The 19,385-nt window shown below is 39.1% G+C and overlaps 1 protein-coding gene across 5 annotated transcripts in view; it reads right to left on the bottom strand.

Annotated features, from left to right (window-relative positions):
• The window catches only part of LOC135113337 (cell adhesion molecule DSCAML1-like), a 310,112-nt gene that overhangs the window by 22,174 nt on the left and 268,553 nt on the right, over positions 1-19,385 (bottom strand). For all 5 annotated transcript variants that reach the window (XM_064028581.1, XM_064028578.1, XM_064028577.1 and 2 more), the window contains 2 exons: positions 17,773-17,990; positions 11,449-11,610 (listed from right to left, as the gene is read on the bottom strand). In XM_064028581.1, coding sequence (XP_063884651.1) covers positions 11,449-11,610; positions 17,773-17,990 — 380 coding nt within the window. The remainder of the gene's footprint in view (positions 1-11,448; positions 11,611-17,772; positions 17,991-19,385) is intronic.

Below are 19,385 nucleotides of genomic sequence, written 5' to 3'. Positions count from 1 at the left end.
GGAAATCTTCATGTGTTCCCATTGGCGCCTCTCTGAGAATTGCTGCAGTTCGTAAGTGTACTAGTCCTGACACAGTTCTTATTTATTTATTTATTTTTTTTTTACAGTACTGGTCTGTGTATCAAGTTAACGTTCCTGATAACAGAAAGATAATCGGGATAACACACTTTACTTTGGGCACCTCTCTGAATATTGTTGCACCCCGTATGTGCATTAAATCTAATCCAAGTTTATTCATATTCTCTCTCTCTCTCTCTCTCTCTCTCTCTCTCTCTCTCTCTCTCTCTCTCTCTCTCTCTCTCTCTCTCTCTCTCTTTTTATAGCAGCATAGGTCTATACACAAAGTTAACAGTCCCAATAAAAAAAGATAGCCAGGACAGCACACCATACATTTGTCTCACTGTACAAAAATACACAGGGTAGAGTCCCCATCCTCTTCGTTCCGTTCCTTGCGTATGGTGCGGCAATACAGTGGTAACGTATTCCGCAGGTGTGGTCTCTCCGCTCGCAAAGAAAGACTGTGTTCTAGTCCCAAGTTTTTATTTTATTTTATTTATTTATTATTATTATTATTTTTTATTTTTTTTGCAGCACTGGTCTCCACTCGCAAAGACTATGTTCAAGTTCCAAGCTTTTTCTTATATATATATATATTTTTTTTTTGTTTTATCTATTTATTTATTTATTTTATTTTATTTTTTTATATATAGCATTGTTCTCCACTCGCAAAATGATATCGTGTTTCACTGTAGATTATTTTGCTATAGTCTCGATATTCACTTCGGGAACTTGGCGCCTCAGTAGTGTATCTATCTATTAATATACCAGGCCGGCAATCCCATACAAGGTGGCCCACACTCACACACACACACACACACACACACACATCACTCACGCTCTTAGCCCCGTCAGGCCCTGGTAGAAAAGGACAGTCACATGGAGCACCTTACTACACCTAACAGTACGTGCCAAAAACAGTATGTACATACCAAAGGAAGTAGTACCTTGAAGTTATGATAAAGATAACGTTACGATAGTGGTAGTGAAGGTGATGGTGATGGTGGTGGTGGTGTTGCTGAAGAGAGATTAGGAAAAATTAGCTTATGAAAGAAAACTTGAAAATAATTCGCTACTGAAATGGTATTGACAGGTATTGGAGCAAGAAAGATGAGGAATATGAAAGAATAGAAACAGAGAGAAGGAAGAGAGAGAAAACTACAAGTAATATAAAAAACGTAATCAGCACGTGGATAGAGAGTGATGGTGGTGGTGGTGGTGGTGGTGGAACTAGTGAATAAATCATAATAGCCATGACAGTGACGGTGATGGCAGTGGTGGTTATGGCAGTGGTAATAACAAAGGTACTGAATAAATCATAACACCCACGACAGGGACAGTGATGGTGCTGGGGGGAAAGACAATGATTAATAACACTAATAACAACAATGAACAGATAAAAAAATAATAAAAACCCAAAAAATCGCACCTCACCATTATCGCAACACTGACAAAGACACCAGGAAGTAACGTGAAAACAAACACACATGATACTTTCAGCTGATGACAATGAATAACAATAATAACAACGACGAATAGAAAAAAAAGGAACCCCGAATATCACACCGCGCCATTACCCCATCACTGATCCATTCCCTCACAAGGACACCAAGAAGTAACGAGGAAGTAGATGCATATGATAGTTAATGCTGATGACGACAGATAATAATAACAATAATTATGAATAAAAAAAAAGAAAGCTTAGATATTTTCACACCTCACCATCATCCCAACACCGACCCATCCCTTCACGAGGACACCAAGAAGTATTATAGAAGTAACTACACGTGACAATTGCAGCGATGGTTGAGGTGGTGGTTAAAGCAATGAATAACAACAATAAGAGCAAAAGAACATAAGAAAGTAAGGGAAGTTGTAAGAAGACATCAGGCCTACACGTGGTAGTCCCAGTGAAACATACCCACCAATTACTACCTATCATTATCCTCATCCATTAACTTACGTAATATTCTTTTAAAGCTTCGTAATAACGCAGCACTAACAACCTGATAACTGAGTCTATTCCACTTATTTACAACTGAATATAAGAACCATAACAGTGAGTAGAAAGAGAACCCCCGACATCACCCAGTCCTAACCCAACTACCTCACAAAGACAAACCCAAAAGAAAATCCAAGCAACACAGCAGCAACAACACGAGTAATAATAAAATTCTTAACACTCCTCAAATGACACGAGCGACAGATTTGACGAAGCTCGACATTTGACAAACACAGACTCAGTAAATCACTCTGGCCTTTCCTTCATCTTCACAGCGTGTTCCTTGCCTGTGAGAGAAAAAAAGGTCACTAGTACATTGTAGGGATGATTTTGACCTCACTGCTGACACTCACACGCTCTATCTGAGGCTGAAGACTGTGAAGAGACACGGGGAGAGAATAAGAGAGGAGGAGAAGGGGAGATAGAGAGATAGATATAGAGATAGACAGACAGATAGAGAGATAGATAGAGAGAGAGAGAGAGAGAGAGAGAGAGAGAGAGAGAGAGAGAGAGAGAGAGAGAGAGAGAGAGAGAGAGAGAGAGAGAGAGAGAGAGAGAGAGAGAGAGAGAGAGAGAGAGAGAGAGAGAGAGAGAGGGGGGGGGGCGGAGAGGGTGGGAAAAGTGTGTTCAATGAGGTATAAATACGAGACGATAAAAACGAAAATGCTAAAAATAATAACGATAAAACGTTATTGTGGGAACGATATGAATTATGAACAGGAGAAAACTGGCGGTAGAATAAAAGCCATAACAGATAAACATAATAGAGAAGTGAATACTGTGCTAGTGAAAAAAGAAGAAAAAAAAAAAAAAACTGAAGACTCGTGAATGTGGTAAGAGACATAACATAATTAAGAGAAAATTGATGATAAATAGATAAGAGGATATTGACGGTAGAATAACAGATAAGTCATAATAGAAAAAGTGAATACTGCGCTAATAAAAAGAAAATGAAGAATCGTGTAGGCAATAAGAGATAGAACATTAATAAGAGAAAATTAATGGTAGATATTAAAGAAGCCATAAATAAAAGGATATTGACAGTAAAGCAGATAGTCATAATAGATAAATATAATAGAAAAAAAAAAGTGGAATACTGTGCTAGAGAAATGAAACTTAGAACGTGAATAAGAGAAAATTGATCATAGAAAAGAAATAGATCATAATACATTAAAGGAATAAGAGAAAACAATACAGTAAGTGAATAATACTCATAATAGATGAATATAATAGAAAAAAAAAATGAAATACTTAGAAAAATTAGACTTATGTTGGTGGTAAGAGATGGAACGTGAATAAGAGATAACTGATGATAAATGAAAGAGAAAAAAAATAGAGAAAAACACTCCATTTGTTGTAAGAGGAACTAGAACATAAAGAGAAAATAAACAAGAAAAAAAAATTAATAACAGAGAATATAATATCTTGATGGAAAAATAGTGAAAGGTACATTGTAGGATACTCAATAAATAATAGACACATGACATTAATCAATAAAATAACAAAATAATAATAAATAATTGACACAGATAAAATTAAAGGACGCTGGGAGAGAAATAGAGTCGTATGTTATACACGGAAGCAAATGATTTATAAATGAAAGAACAAAGATCAAACGAAGCACAAAACTCAACCAGCTTATGTTGAACGATCCTGCAACAAACCGCACCTTCTTATTCATATACTTTATGGCTGAGTTACGTATTCTCTCTCTCTCTCTCTCTCTCTCTCTCTCTCTCTCTCTCTCTCTCTCTCTCTCTCTCTCTCTCTCTCGTTTTTATATTTTTTTTTCTTGATTTAACATTTTTTTCTTTATTTTAATGGAAGTAGTACATTCTGTTCACTATAACCTTGCCAAAATCCATCCCTTGCTGTGATTTGATAATTTTCGGCTCCCAATATAAACTCCAACTCGATGGGCCCAGCCTTTTTACAACTTGTGTGTATATGTTTTTTTTTTTTATGTACAAACTGTTATGGCTACATGAAAGCATAAAGTGTATCAAAATATATAGTCTCTCTCTCTCTCTCTCTCTCTCTCTCTCTCTCTCTCTCTCTCTCTCTCTCTCTCTCTCTCTCTCTCTCTCTCTCTCTCTCTTCCTTGTTTTAGATCAGGTTATTCCTTTTAATAAGTGATGTACTGAAATGCGTTACATTATAAGGAAAGTCATGTAATATTTAAATTTCGCAACTTTCTTGGCAAATAACCCACTTATTATTATTATTATTATTATTATTATTATTATTATTATTATTATTATTATTATCATCTTAACACATCAGAAAAACAGATAATAGGAAAACTACTAATCTGTTTCAAGGATCATTTGTTTGATTTCCGCTTCTTCTGGTGAACTATGAGCGAAGGAACAGGTTGAGAACGAAGAGATATTAGAAAACTCTTTGCTCTGTTCGATGTCATCTGTAAAACACAAGTGGGAGAAGAGGATGCAAGACAGCAGGTATCAAGAAAACCATTTGATCTGCTCGAGGTGAACTGTGTGGGGGAACAGGACAGAAAAGGACGGGGGGTAGAAAGCCCTTTGATTTATTCGAGGTAATATGTAAACAGGAGAGAAAAGAAAAGATGATAGGAAACACTTCAGACTGTTGGAGGCTATTTGTAAACGAGTGAGAGAAGAGGATGGGGAAGAACAAATGGTAGAAAACACTTTGAGCGCTTTGAAAGAACAGGTGCCAGGAAACTTCTTGATATGTGGCGAGTTTATTTGTACATAACTGCTACTAGTAAAATAAGAGGATAGAAACTGATCAAGGCTTTCTTCCTTCCCCACCCTGAGAAATTTATATCCATTTTACTGCTACTGATAAAACTACAAATGGAAGAGAATAGAAGCAGAACTAAACTTCCTCCCCGTCCACCGTGAAAAATTCATATCCTATTACTACTATTGATAAACTATAAGTGGGAGAAGAGGACAGAAACAGTAAGAGGCATTCACCCCTCCAGTCTTAAAAGAAAAATACATCCACTTATTACTACTGATAAACTATTACTGGAAGAAGATTGCACCAACAGGACAAGACTTTCTCCCCACTGACCTTGAGAAATTTACATCCTGTTACTACTACTGATAAACTACGAGTGGAAGAAGACGATGTAAATAAAACAACCTAAGAAATATATATCCTCCTATTACTATTAACAAACTAGAAGTGAAAAAGGGAGGATAAAAAAAGAACACTCCACCAACCTTATGAAATATATGTCCTATTATTTCTACAGATAAACTACGATTGAAAAAAAAATAAAAAAAAGAAGATAGAAAAGAAAAGGGCTCTCTACCCACCAACCTTACAAATTACTATATCAATTAGTCTACAACGAGGGCATCCGATCAACTATTAACTACTCCTGGTAAACTATGTATTGGCGAATAGTATTGAATGGAACAAGGCTCTCTCCCCACAGACCTCTCCCTCTACCAGCGTCGTGGAAAAGGTTGTATTGCATTGAAAAGTTATTGTCTGTTGCATAAAACATTAAAATACAAAGCACAAAAGAATGAAATAAAAATAAAACAGAAGAACAAAGGAATATAAGTGAAAAGAAGCAACAGGTCGTGCAAAAATAATAAGAAATAATACGCAAAAATATTCGAAGGTTCTTGCAGCAGAAGAAAATTAGAAGAGAATAAAGAAGAGAGGTGATAAGAAGGAAATAAACGGAAGAAAGAGAAAGTGACAAAAGAAAGACAATAAGAAAAGGAGGAGATGGTGAAATGAAAAAAAAAAAAAGAGAGAAGGAACGGTGTAAGACAAAAATACGTAGAAAAATGAAACAAATGAAAGAAAGGAAAAAAAAAAATCAAGAGAGGAAAACAGCAAGTGATGAAATGAAGGAAAACAAAAAAAAAGATAAGAAATACATAGATAATAAAAGAAACGATATAAAGGAAAAAAAGAAAGGAAAGAAAATAAGTAGTGAAATAAAAGCAAAAGAAAGGAGAAAATGGGGAAAGAAAAAAAATAGAGAATAAAAGAAATGAAGCAAAATTTAGGAGAAAAAAAGATAAAAAAAAAGAAATGCAGAGAGAGAGAGAGAGAGAGAGAGAGAGAGAGAGAGAGAGAGAGAGAGAGAGAGAGAGAGAGAGAGAGAGAGAGAAATAAAATTAAACAAAAGACCCAACATCAAAGGTGAGATTAAAAGAAAAAAAAATCTGACCTGAATGAAGAAAAGGAAATAAAACTGAAAAAAAGAAGCAATAGAGCAACAAAAAACATGATGAAGAAAGGAATAAAAAGGAAATAGGAGAAAACAAAGAGACGAAAAGAAAACAACGAGAGCAGTTTACTGAAAGAACAAAGAAAATGAAACCAGAGAGAGAGAGAAAGAGAGAGAGACAAACAAGATACGAATGTGCAAATGGGGAGAGAAAAAAATGTGATAACGAAAGAAATAAATAAAAAGAGGAAAAAAGTGAGAAAATAAATGAGAGACGGAACAATAAACGAAAAAAAAGTCTGCGATAAAACAAGAGAGAAAACAGAGAAAATTGAGGTGAAACAGCAAGCAGCAAGAGAGAGAGAGAGAGAGAGAGAGAGAGAGAGAGAGAGAGAGAGAGAGAGAGAGAGAGAGAGAGGGAGAGGGAGAGGTAAGTAATATATGATGGGTGTGGGTCATAAACAAGAGAGAGAGCGTGGTGGTGCTGGTGTGACAACGTTTTAATAAGTAACAATGATTCCCGCATTCAAACTGGCTAAATATCTCGCGTAATGTTTGTCTTGGGGTGTCCTAGGCTGTCTGTCTCTCTGTCTGTCTGTCTCTATGTGTTACGTGGACTACAGATGTATGTATATTTGTGTGTGATAGGTAATGGGATTGTTATATTTAATTTTAAGGTTCTAGTTGAATTCATTATAGAGTGTGAAATTACTGTAGCCAATAAATTATCAGCCTGTTTGCTTGTCATTCTATCTCTGTGTGTCTGTTTGTCCCTGTGTATCTCTCTGCCTGTCTCTTTCTCTGTCTGCTTCTCTGTCTGTGTGTCTCTATTTGTTTGCCTGTTTTTGTCTCTGTACATTTGTTTGTGTTTGCCTGTCTGTCTCTGTGTATTTGTAATTTTGTGTATCTGTCTATTACTCTTTTTCAACTTATTTGTTTGCCTCTCTCTCTCTCTCTCTCTCTCTCTCTCTCTCTCTCTCTCTCTCTCTCTCTCTCTCTCTCTCTCTCTCTCTCTCTCTCTCTCTCTCTCTCATTCTCGATTCACACAAGGACACAAGGTCAAGAATCAAACACACACACACACACACACACACACAATGGCTTCATGTTTCACCTCGACGCAACAGCCACGTGTGAAAAGGAAGCCCAATTAAAGCTGGAGTGTTTACCTGCCGTCTACCGTTTTCTTTATCCATCTTCTGTTTGTTCTCGTCACACAGCGAGGCCAACACGCAACTAAGAGCTGTGACCAAATCACTACGCTGTGTATTTGGGGACCTGACAAACTATAGATTGGAGGGAGGTAAAGAAAATTAGATTAAAATTGGTAGGCGAAGAATGTGGAGGATAAAAAAGAAGTGAATTACATAATAAACTACATTGAAATTGTTGGAGGACGGATGTAGAAGGGAAAACAGAAGAAAATTGTTCGACCACCTAGATCTACATCTTTACCAACTAGATTAGAACTGTTGGAGGAAGAAGACAAAAGCTAGTTACTTAACCATCTACGGTGATTTTGACCAGAATGTAGAAGAAAATCAGGCCAACTAGAATGTAGAATGATTGTTAACACGTTCCTCGCGTATGGTGGTGGTTAAGGGAATGGAAGAAGGGAGGTTATTCAGGGAAATTAAAAGGGGCAAACTTAACTGATTAAAAAAAAAAAATGTAGACACTAGAGAACATAAACATGTACGCTAAGGCAGCCTGGTAGCCCAGTGGTTAGCGCGCCCGATTCACATTTGGGAGGACCCGTGTTCGAATCCCGAGTCAGGTCGGAAGTCTTTGGGCGGACTTCTTTACAGTGTAGCCCTTGTTCACCTAGTAGTGATTGGGTCCCTGGTGTAAGTCGGAAGTTGTAACACGTTGCTAGGTAGTAGGAGAAACAAACTCTGAAAAGAAATATACAAACGGGCCTGACCATCCCGGGCCTTGTCTACTAGGTTGACCGGCGTCATCTGGCAGCCACAGTATCAAACTGTAAGATACTTCCTTAAGGATGAATGTATATAAATGTATCTTTAGATGTAGTATGCATATTAATATATATGTGTGTAACATGTGGATTTTCAGCTGCAAGGCAGCAAGATTAATAAACCGATTACTATTATTATTATTATTATTATTATTATTATTATTATTATTATTATTATTATTATCATTATATTCACTCTGCATCACCAGTTCGCCACTCTTATTCGGTCAAACTTGGGCGAGTGCCTCGCTCTCCAGTAACAAACACTCCTTATTCTCAAATGCCTCTATGCCACAGCCAACTACTTTCAAAAGGATATATAGTTGAAGTTACACAGTTTTCTAAGAGAGTTTTTACAGTTCTAGTGACAGATAAAGATTTCTACATTACAAGAGAAACACTATTGTGAACACGGCTAACCACATCTGTGAGCAAAGCGTTCTAAAATATGGGGCTTACTTCCGCTCTGTCTAACAATTTTCTTAAACCTCAAATCCTATGTTCTGCTTGGAGTCCATCAGTTCTTAGGTTATAAGTATTAGATTTATCGCATATCAGTAGACTTAAGATTAAAGGACAACACAAAATAAGGTGAAATTGCGTGGTGAAGGTTTCTCGTCTTGTGCCCACATATCTACACTATTAAGAGCGCTGAGTCTGTCAGTCTGTCTCACTTTTTCACAGCATTCATTGAACGTATAATTATTAAAATTTCGTAGCTTTTAGATGGTAGACATGGAATTACTGAAATTTAGTTAGTTTTAGGATAGATCTAATCTATCCTAAACCTAAAAAAATTACAGCAATTCCATCACTGTCATCTAAAAGTTACGAAATTTCAATAAATCTGTCTGTGTGTAAAGTTACAGAATTTCAATAACTTCGCCTTTATCTAAACTTACGAAATCTTTATAACTCTTCCTCTTCGTAAAGTTACGAAATTTTTATAATTCCGCATCTTTCTAAAGTTATGAAACTTTAATAATTCCCCAGTTAAACTTACAAAATTTTATTAATTTTGCCTCTATCAAAAACCTATCACGAAAAGTTACATTTCAAGAGGCAGTCTGCGTTTGGTATGTCGATAAATTTTCATGCCATACCTGTATTGCTCCCTCTATAAAGAGCACAGTCACCGGTATTTTGCCTTAAAAACACCACATGCAAACATTGATATATACATGCATGCAGGTGGCTAGGCTTCCTTCAATAAGCTGAAAACCAGGTCTACTTCTTTCAGTGAACTCGAGTCTAAAATAATTGGTGGCAGCAGTGGGATACATTCCTATCGTTAGTCTCCAAGAATTCTTCTCAGCGTTAATTTGATATAACTGATGTTCCTGTTATCACAATATATCATCACCATCAATGTCTTAGATTCACCTGCAGCAAAAACACCTCCCCCAACCAACTTGACTGCCCAGCCCGGCAAAATTTTTTAATCACTTTAACTACTTTTTCTCTTCCCTACTTTCTTTTCATTACCTCATTATACCAAGGTAGCCATTCTGTTCCTCTAATAGCCGCCCTTTCGTTTGCTTGGCACACACGCACAAGACACACGACACAGAACAATACAGCACTCAGTGAGGCAAGAAGACCACGCGTAATTTATTTGTTTCCAATAGAGCGTCCGCTGCATCAGTGTTGACAAGAGTTTTATTATTAATCTCCAATTCGTTGATTCCTCCTGGTCTGCTCAACACGGGCCAGCAATTGTTCATAACCTTGCCTGTCAATACTGTGTTCTCTCTCTCTCTCTCTCTCTCTCTCTCTCTCTCTCTCTCTCTCTCTCTCTCTCTCTCTCTCTCTCTCTCTCTCTCATATCACCCTTACTTCTTCCCTCCTTCCCCATATCTCTCTATCATTTCCTCTCTCTCCCTTTACCTCCATAGGCACCCTTACTCCCTTTCTTCCTCCCATATTCCTCCACCACTTCTCTCTCTTCTTCCTTCCATATCACTTTCCTCCCTTCCTCCTTTCCATATCTCTCAGTCACTTCCTTTCCCCCTTCTCCTTTCCATAACCAAGCTTCCTTCCTTCCTCCTTGCCCATATCCCTCCACTACTTCCTCTCCTCTTCCCTTCATAAGTACCTCTCCTACCTTCCTTCTTCCCATATTCCTCAGCCACTTCTTCCTCTTGCGTCCATAAACAACCTTCTTCCCTTCCTCCTTTCCCATATCTACATTAATTCTTCTTTCTTCCCTTATCTCCATATCCCCCTTCCTTCTTATCCCTCAGCAAACTCTCCCTTTCCCTTCCTCCCTTCAGCCACGTGTAATCACTCAGTAACCTTTCTCTTTATTCCTTTGTCCTTCCCTTTGCAAACTTTCAGCAGCTTTCCTTGCTTTTCTTTTTTCCCCTCCCAATGAGATCCATGAACCGTCCGTCCTTCCTTTACAATCTTCCTTTCCTCTTTCTCTTCTTATCTCATCCCCCCTCGTCAGTGTCTTTCCTCCATCCTTTGCCATTTAATCCCAATACAGCGTCTTCTCCCCTCTCTCTTTCCTTATTCAATCCTTTAACAGTCTCCTAATCCTTTCTCAGCAGACAGCATCATTTCCTCCCTTCTTCCTTTCCCATTTAATAGTCCCTCTGCAGTCTCTTTCTATTCCTCTCTATATAAGTGCTCAACAGCTCCCCTTCACTCACCACTACAAGTCTCATCTAATCATATAATACACCCTGAAAAGAAAAGAACACAAAATACAATAACTCAACCAAACATGGCAGCCCCCTTGTTGGTGCCACGTACTTACATATCTTCCCCTTCCCCCTTCCTCTTAATACCATCACGCAACTTCTCCCCCTCCACTCACCACTACAAGTCCCACCCTGGAAAGAAAAGAGACAGAAAAAAAAGAGAGAGAGAGAGATAAAAGAAGACAAAGAAAGAAAAAAAAAAGAAAAGAAAACTGAGACAAAGAAGAGATGTAAATAAAAAGTGAAAAAAAGACAAAAGGGAGAAAAAGAAAAAAAAGTGGTCAAAAAGAAACAAAACAAAAAAGAAGAGGACTAAATAAAGATACAAAAAAAATGCTTAAAAAAAAGATAAAAAGAAAGAAAACACACACACACACACACACACACACACACACACACACACACAAATACTACTAATAATAAATGAATAAAACAACATACAAAAACTAATAAAATAAATAAATAAATAAATCAACTCAACCAAGCACGGGGGGCGTCCTTGGTGAGTGGCGCCACGTACCTGACACTCGTACGTGCCGGCGTCCTCCAGCGTGACGTACTTGATGGCCAGCGTCCACTCGGTGCTGCCCTCTGGGTGGTGCACGGCGAACCTTCCCTCCCGCGTGTAGGTGAGCGTGCCGGAGGTGAGGATGTGCCAGTCCCGCCGCCGCACCCACGACACCTGGGGCGGGGGGGGTGGGGAGGGGGGGCGGGAACCATGTCTATTATTTGTGGTGGTTGTGGTGTTGTGATGTTTGTTTATTTGGCTGTTGTTGTTGTTGTTGTTGTTGTTGTTGTTGTTGTTGTTGATGTTGTTGTTTGTTATTATTATTATTATTATTGTTATTATTATTATTAGTAGTAGTAGTTAGTAGTAGTAGTAGTAGTAGTAGTAGTAGTAGTAGTAATAGTTGTTGTTTTTGTTGTTGTTGTTGTTGTTGTTGTTGTTGTGTAGCATTAATATTAATAATAGTAGCATAGTAGTAGTAATAACAGTAGTAGAAATAAAAGTAGTAAGTAGTAGAAGTAGTAGTAGTAGTAGTAGTAGTAGTAGTAGTAGCAGCAGCAAAGGTAGCAGTCGTAGCAGTGACAATAGCAGCAACAGCAGCAGCAGTATTAGCAGCAGTAGCAACAAAATCAACAACAGCAGTAGTAGAGTAATGCAGCAGTCAGCCCATAACATCAACAGTCGTGCTAACAGCCAGAAGTAACAGCCACACACTTCAGGAATGACACACAGCGAGGTAGCGGTGAATGGGAGCTGGGGAGTGACTGACTAGCGTGGGTGGTGCATATGTGTGGCGCCGCTACGACCCTGGCATATGGGGGCGTGGTGAAGGACTAAAGTGGTAGTGTATGGTGAGCTGAGGTGAGTGTGTGGTGATTGAGGTATTTGAGTATAGTGTGTGTGTGTCTGTGTGTGTGTGTGTGATGACTGTGCGGTAAATATATGGAGATTGGGCGAGAACTGTGGTGTGTGGTGATTGGGTGGTGAATAACAGGGGTGATTGAGCAGTGTGTATGTGGTGACTGTGTGGTGATTTGGTGAAGATTAAGTGATGTGTGATCAATATGTGATGGCTGGATGGTGAACGAAGACTGTGGTAACTTTGACGACTGGTGAATGTCTGTGTGATGACTTTGGTGACTGGGTAGTGTCTATGTGGTGATTGTGTGGTGAATATCTGCTTGATGTGATTTATTTATTGACTTTTTTGTGGAAGGAGAAAGGTTGTTTTTTTCTTATCTCTTTATTTATCTATTAATTTATTTACTTTTAACAGCTTTGTCAGTCTCACACACACACACAAAAAAAAAAATAAAAAAAAATAAAAAATAAATAAATAAATAAGGGACAAAAAGAAACTAAAATTGGCCGACCCGATTTGATTTCCTCTTTCCTCATCCCTTTTTTGCGGAGGCGAAAATTCAATAAACCTTTTTCTCTTCCTTTTCATAACTCTCACCCTATAGTCCTTCACACGTAAAAATACATAAATAAAAACAAACAAACAAAAAAAACACGATAACACACACACACACACACACAGACACACACACACACACACACACACACACACACACACACACACAGAGAGAGAGAGAGAGAGAGAGAGAGAGAGAGAGAGAGAGGAGAGAGGGAGAGAGAGGAAGAGAGAGAGAGAGAGAGAGAGAGAGAGAGAGAGAGAGAGAACCCCCGTGATGGATGTGCTTGCGTTAAGAACATCCATCCATCATCCACATCAAAGTTTCTCAGTTACCTGCATCCCTTACATCACTCGCCTGCAGGTAATCGATAGCTACTGACGAGGTAATGCGTCTTAATGGCCCGCGTCAATATTCTGGGTACGGAAAGCAAGGGAGGCGAGAGCAGTGAAAGCGAAGACTCAAAGTGTTATGTGGCTCAGGTTTGGCGAAGCTTGTATGCGGTTCGTATTCTGGACCGCTTTGCTGTAACGTTTTGCTGTATTTGCACTATTTTCCAAGGCCACAGAGACGATTAGCCGGGTTCTCAAAGGTGTTTCTCTTGTTAATGATGTAGAAATGTTGTTAATCTGTCACTAAAGCAGTAAAAATACCCTTAACAGCTCGTGTAACTTCAACTAGAGCCTTTTAAAAAGAGTGGAAGTGAGGTGTACAAGCGTTTCAGATTATGGTTTGTTCTATCGGTGTTGGGAGGAAAGGTTTGGAGAATTTGAGAGAGAGAGAGAGAGAGAGAGAGAGAGAGAGAGAGAGAGAGAGAGAGAGAGAGAGAGAGAGAGAGAGAGAGAGAGTGTGTGTGTGTGTGTGTGTGTGTGTGTGTGTGTGTGATGTTTATCTGTTTCGTTTAGAGGTGCAATGTTAGTCTGTTACTGTGGCACTTGAAATCTCTCTCTCTCTCTCTCTCTCTCTCTCTCTCTCTCTCTCTCTCTCTCTCTCTCTCTCTCTCTCTCTCCTCTCTCTCTCATATAAAACGACCATTCTCCCACATCCACGGCTACCAACCCATACACACACAAACACACACACAACATCACGCATTCAGAACACGACAGTATCCCTTCTTTACGGTTCATAAGCAAACCCCAACACCGGCTTGTCTTGTGTAACTGAGACCAAGTTTGTGGCGGGGAGTGTCTGCGAGAGTCTAGTAGTGGCATGTGTGGAACTGCGCCCGTCTTCTGTTAACTCCCTCACACCGCTTGCATGTTAAGTGGGCGCAGAGAGTGAGAGGCACCAAGACAACACCGGTGATCTCTAAACAGGTGGCTTGAGTGTACGTACTTGTTCGGTGATGAGACAGGACTAAATCAGACATGAATGCATCAGAGGCACATCACATGCACGTCGGTTTGGGGGACAAGGTTACAGAGACGAGATTGGCGTGGTTTGGGAATGGCGAGTGGAAAGACGAGGAGTATGATTCTATGTGAAGGAGGACGCTGGAGATGGATCTAACCGGCAGGAGAGAGAGAGGAAGACCTAAGAGAAGGTTTATGAGTGCAGCGGAAGATATGCTTGTAATGGGTGTGACTGAGTGTGCTGGAGAAGGTTGATCCGCTGTGGCGACCCCTGACTGGAACACCTGTGAGAAGTGTTGAGTAGCGCAGTTTCAGATGTAATAATTGGACCATAATCTCAAACGTTTCAGCGTCTTTCCTTGACTTCACTTTGAATAGAATCTAGTGGAAGTCATTGGGATTTCCAAGCACCTTTTTATGATTTTAATGATATTCGTAGTTTAAGAGGTTCAGGTGGAAGTTAATAGGGGTTTTCAAGAGTGTTTTTAAGATTTCAGTGATGGGTAAACGAGGATTCTTCATCAGCAATGAGAAACACGCTGGTGAGAACGTGAGTAATCATCATTGCGACTTTTGAAAAACAGTCATGGTAAGAAAATAAAGCTTTTCAAAATAATGACTTTTCTCTCGTGTCATCGGGCATAAATTTGTAGAGCATTCTATAATAATCAATACATATATTTGGCTACCTACAAACTTATTAACTATCTTTTTCTACCTGTGTATAACCATCTACCTGCCAACCAAAGATTTTTCAAGATTTTTTTTCTCTCATGATTTTAGTGATAGTTTAACAAGTAACTCGCATCATAAATGAGAAACAGACTCATGAAGACCCGGTTAATCATCTGTGACCTTTGAAAAATAAACTTCATGAGAGAATAAAGCGTTTCAGAAATAATGACTTTATACTATGTCGTTAGGTATAAAATTATAGGTCATTCTATAATCAATAAATCTCTTTCCTTACTTACATACTTATTTATTAACTCCTGCCAATGAATGACAAGTGACATATGCCTTTGTGTTACACCGTTCACCTCCCCTCCATTGACGGAAATAAGAAAAGGAGAGAAGGAGAGAACGGTGAGGAAGGACGGTGTGGGAATGAAGGGAAGAGAAGTGAGAGAATAAGAGGAGAGAACAAAAGAAGAGAAGAAAGAAGGAAGAAAATAAGAGGATAATGAGGAAGAAGAGTAAGAAGTAAATATTTATCAAGGAAGGGTGAAAAAAAAATAAAAAAATAAAAAGATTGTGTGGTAGGTAAGTGGACGTCGGCAACACAAAGGCTACGTCACTGGTCATTCATTGGCAGGAGTTGGTAAATAAGTACGTAAGTGGGGAAAATAGATTTATTGATTATAGAATGACCTACAAGTTTACACCTAATGACACAATACAGTAATTATTGTGAACTCTTTATTCCCTCACCAGGCCATCGCGGCACACTGACCTGGTGACGGCGGGTGGCTGGCTGGATTGATCGCTGTACAAAGAGATGTTAAATTATCCAGTGCGTGATTGGTGTTATTATAATAGGTCACATCGCCCTCTATCGGTAAACCTATGAATTATATATATATATTTTTTTCTTATTTATCTATTCATTTTTATTTATTTATTTTATTTATTTATTTTTTCATAGTTTACTGACTGCATTGTTCTCTAGATCCAAATTTATGAACTACTAGTGCAGCAACGGCCTATATTTTGTTCCTTTTAATTATGTACCTCTTTGTTTCTGTATTCATTTCATAGTTTGGTACCTGCACTGCCAAATTTATGAACTAATAGGAATAACACCTCCCTCTATTTCGTTCTATTTTCTAATCATTTATTCACTTATTTATCTATTAATTTTACAGTTAGGTGGTAAATTAATCAACTATTCAGAGTAACAACGTCCTCTATAGATAAGATTTCTCACTAGTCTGGCAACTGCACTGACTTCTAGTGGCGGCTTTCTGAACTACTCGTATTATGGGAAGACTGCTGGGAGACATTATTTCAGTCAACCACTCAATCATTTACTTCAAAACTATCAACAATGGGTAACTGATGAAGCGTCTTGTATATAAATATATTTCTGAGTCATTAACGACGCATGATAAGAGGAGCGGGTCGAGTTGTTATAATGAAGAAACCTGGGTCTGTATTTTTCAAACGCTTTATTTTCTCATCAGGGTTATTTTCAAAGGCCACAGATGTGATTAGTCGCGTTCTCATTGGAGTTTCTGCCACGAATTATACAGAAACAGTATTAGACTATCAGTAAAACTATAAAAAAAACCTAAAAAGGCTATACAATTTCCACTAGAGCCTGTTAAAAGTCGACTGGATATTTTGTCATTGGGGTTATTTTCAAAGGCTTTAAATATGATTAGTCAGATTCTCTTTGATGCTTTTATAGCTAATGACCCAGAATCTTAGTTAAACTGCCACTAAAATTATAAAATTGTGAAAAAAAACATTAAAAACCTTAATAACTTCCATCAGAGCTTATAAAAACTCGTAGAGATAAGACGTTGAAACGTTTATACCAATAATGATGCACAATACTTGTTAAATTATCACCTTAACCATAAAAAAAAAAAACACTGAAAACCCTAAGACCTTCCACTAATATCTGTTACCATTTTATTGTTGTTTGACGAGTTTCCTTAATAACAAATCACTCTGGCGCATTTCTTATTGTCCTTCAGCCATCTGTAACAATTATACCGTTTACATATTGGAAAATCTACTCTTTTAATTCTCTTTTCTTTCTTATAAGTGTTCTAAAAGACTTATAGTGCTGTGAATTGTTACACGTCGCATTTTTTTCTCTCATTTTTGCGTCCGTTTTCCTTCGTCACTTAAGGGTAGGACGGTGGAAGGGTTAAAATCCACCGATGTACGACACTGAAAAGGTTGAGGATACTGTCCCTTGTGACCCGCAGCACAATGATGTATCCTTATAATTGGTATCATATTTTCTTCTAATTTTCCGATACATTTGCTTCATCGCGGGGACTCTTCATAACATCACGCACAGGTCCTGCCGCCGGGTCCTCCTCACACTCCCCAGGCCGCGTCGCCACTCACGCCCCGGTCCTCCATCACTCTCGACACTCCATCACCGTCACCGTTATCTCCTCCGTGTGTAGTACCCTCAAAAGTTCCTCCTCTTCCGTGTGTGTGTGTGTGTGTGTGTGTGTGTGTGTGTGTGTGTGTGTGTGTGTGTGTGTGTGTGTTGGATATCTAAGTATTTAGTTTTGGTAGAATTAGATTTTTTTTTTCCATACAAAACTGGAATTTCTTTATATAATTTTGTCAATACACTTCTACTACTACTACTACTACTACTATCTCCTGGTATTCTAATGGCACTCTACGCCTTCCAGTTTTCAAGATAGCTTGGTAACTGAATGCTAAGTAGACTTTGTGGCCGATGAGTCTCTCTCTCTCTCTCTCTCTCTCTCTCTCTCTCTCTCTCTCTCTCTCTCTCTCTCTCTCTCTCTCTGTGTGTGTGTGTGTGTGTGTGTGTGTGTGTGTGTGTGTGTGTGTGTCGTCTTCACGCTCACCTGTCGCTCCATGGAGTGTGTGGTGCGGCAGGGCAGGAAGACCGAGGTTCCCAGTTGCCCCGTCACGTTCGTCAGGCTGTTGTTCTGTACGGCCGCCACGCGCTGCTCCTCCAGGGCGGCGGCGGCGGCGGCGGCTGCGGCCTTGGCATCCAGACCATGGGGGGCGTGCAGGGGCGTGACTGTGAGGCGGGAAACGGGCCGGCCGCTCTTGGTGACTCCTGGAAGTGAAGAACAAAATGCGTCACGAAACTTGGGATCACAAAGATAGTCGTTAGAAAACAAGGCGTGACAGAACAAGACGTCATAAGCAAAGGGGTCACGAAACACAGTGTCACGGAGAAAGACGTGATATGGTAGAGCATCATAAAAAAGAAAGACGTCATAAAACAAGGTGATAGGGACTGGTACCTCAGTGGGCAGCCTAAGTCAAGTCTGGCTAAGTTAAGTCAGGTAGGTTAGAGTAGGTTACGCTGTCCTCTGTTAGACTAATAAAAGCTGTAAAGAAAATGAGTTAGGTTAAATTAGGTCAGAGTACGCCAAGTTATTCTGTAGTGAACATGTAACTACATATGCTGAAAAGAAAAAAAAAAACAATATGAGGTAGGTTAAGTTAGGTCAGGGTAGGTCAAAGTGGCCGACAAGCAGACCTAAATTAGCTAAAAGTAAAATAAGAGGCAGGTTCAGCAAGGTTAGGGTATGTTGGCAGGTTAGGTTGTCCTGCAATCCACTCATACAAACTAAAAGAAGAAGAAGAAGAAGAAGAAGAAGAAGAAGAAGAAGAAGAAGAAGAAGAAGAAGAAGAAGAAGAAGAAGAAGAAGAAGAAGAAGAAGAAGAAGAAGAAGAAGAAGAAGAAGAAGAAGAAGAAGAAGAAGAAGAAGAAGAAGAAGAAGAAGAAGAAGAAGAAGAAGAAGAAGAAGAAGAAGAAGAAGAAGAAGAAGAAGAAGAAGAAGAAGAAGAAGAAGAAGAAGAAGAAGAAGAAGAAGAAGAAGAAGAAGAAGAAGAACCAACAACAACATCAAGAAAAAAAGAAAAATAGCATGGTCTCGTCTCTCTCTTTCCAGTTCCTGCAGAAGACGAGGGTGAGCAGCGGTGTGGCCTTCCCCTGGTCATCATGTATTCCCTCACCCATTGCTAATTAGAGGCGGGGAGGCAGAATGCGAGGTGAGCCGCGGTCATCCAAGCGACAACCTTACGTCCTTGTTTACTTGGCCAGTGTGGGCACCGCGGACCAGGAGACACGCGATGAAAAGATAAAAAGCCGGAGTGCGAAACAGGAAGGATTAGAGAGGAAGGTTTGCAGCGAGAAGGTAAAAGGTTAAAGTATCGAAAGGATATTGTAATAAAGGAAGTTTTGCAAAGAAATAGAAGTGTGTGTGTGTGTGTGTGTGTGTGTGTGTGTGTGTGTGTGTGTGTGTGTGTGTGTGTGTGTGTGTGTGTGTGTGTGTGTGTGTGTGTGTGTGTGTGTGTGTGTGTGTGTGTGTGTGTGTGTGTGTGTGTGTGTGTGTGCGTGTGTGTGTGTGTGTGCAAAACAGGAAAGTTTGCAAGGAAAGGGTAATAAATTAGTGCGTGAAAAAGACATTGTAAGGAAAGTTTGCAAGGAAAGGGTAAAAAA

Source organism: Scylla paramamosain, chromosome 25, assembly GCF_035594125.1.
Source record: "Scylla paramamosain isolate STU-SP2022 chromosome 25, ASM3559412v1, whole genome shotgun sequence".
In the NCBI taxonomy this organism is placed as follows: domain Eukaryota; kingdom Metazoa; phylum Arthropoda; class Malacostraca; order Decapoda; family Portunidae; genus Scylla; species Scylla paramamosain.
The sequence above is the reverse complement of the archived record's forward strand: the minus strand, read 5'-3'. Positions and strand labels throughout refer to the sequence as shown.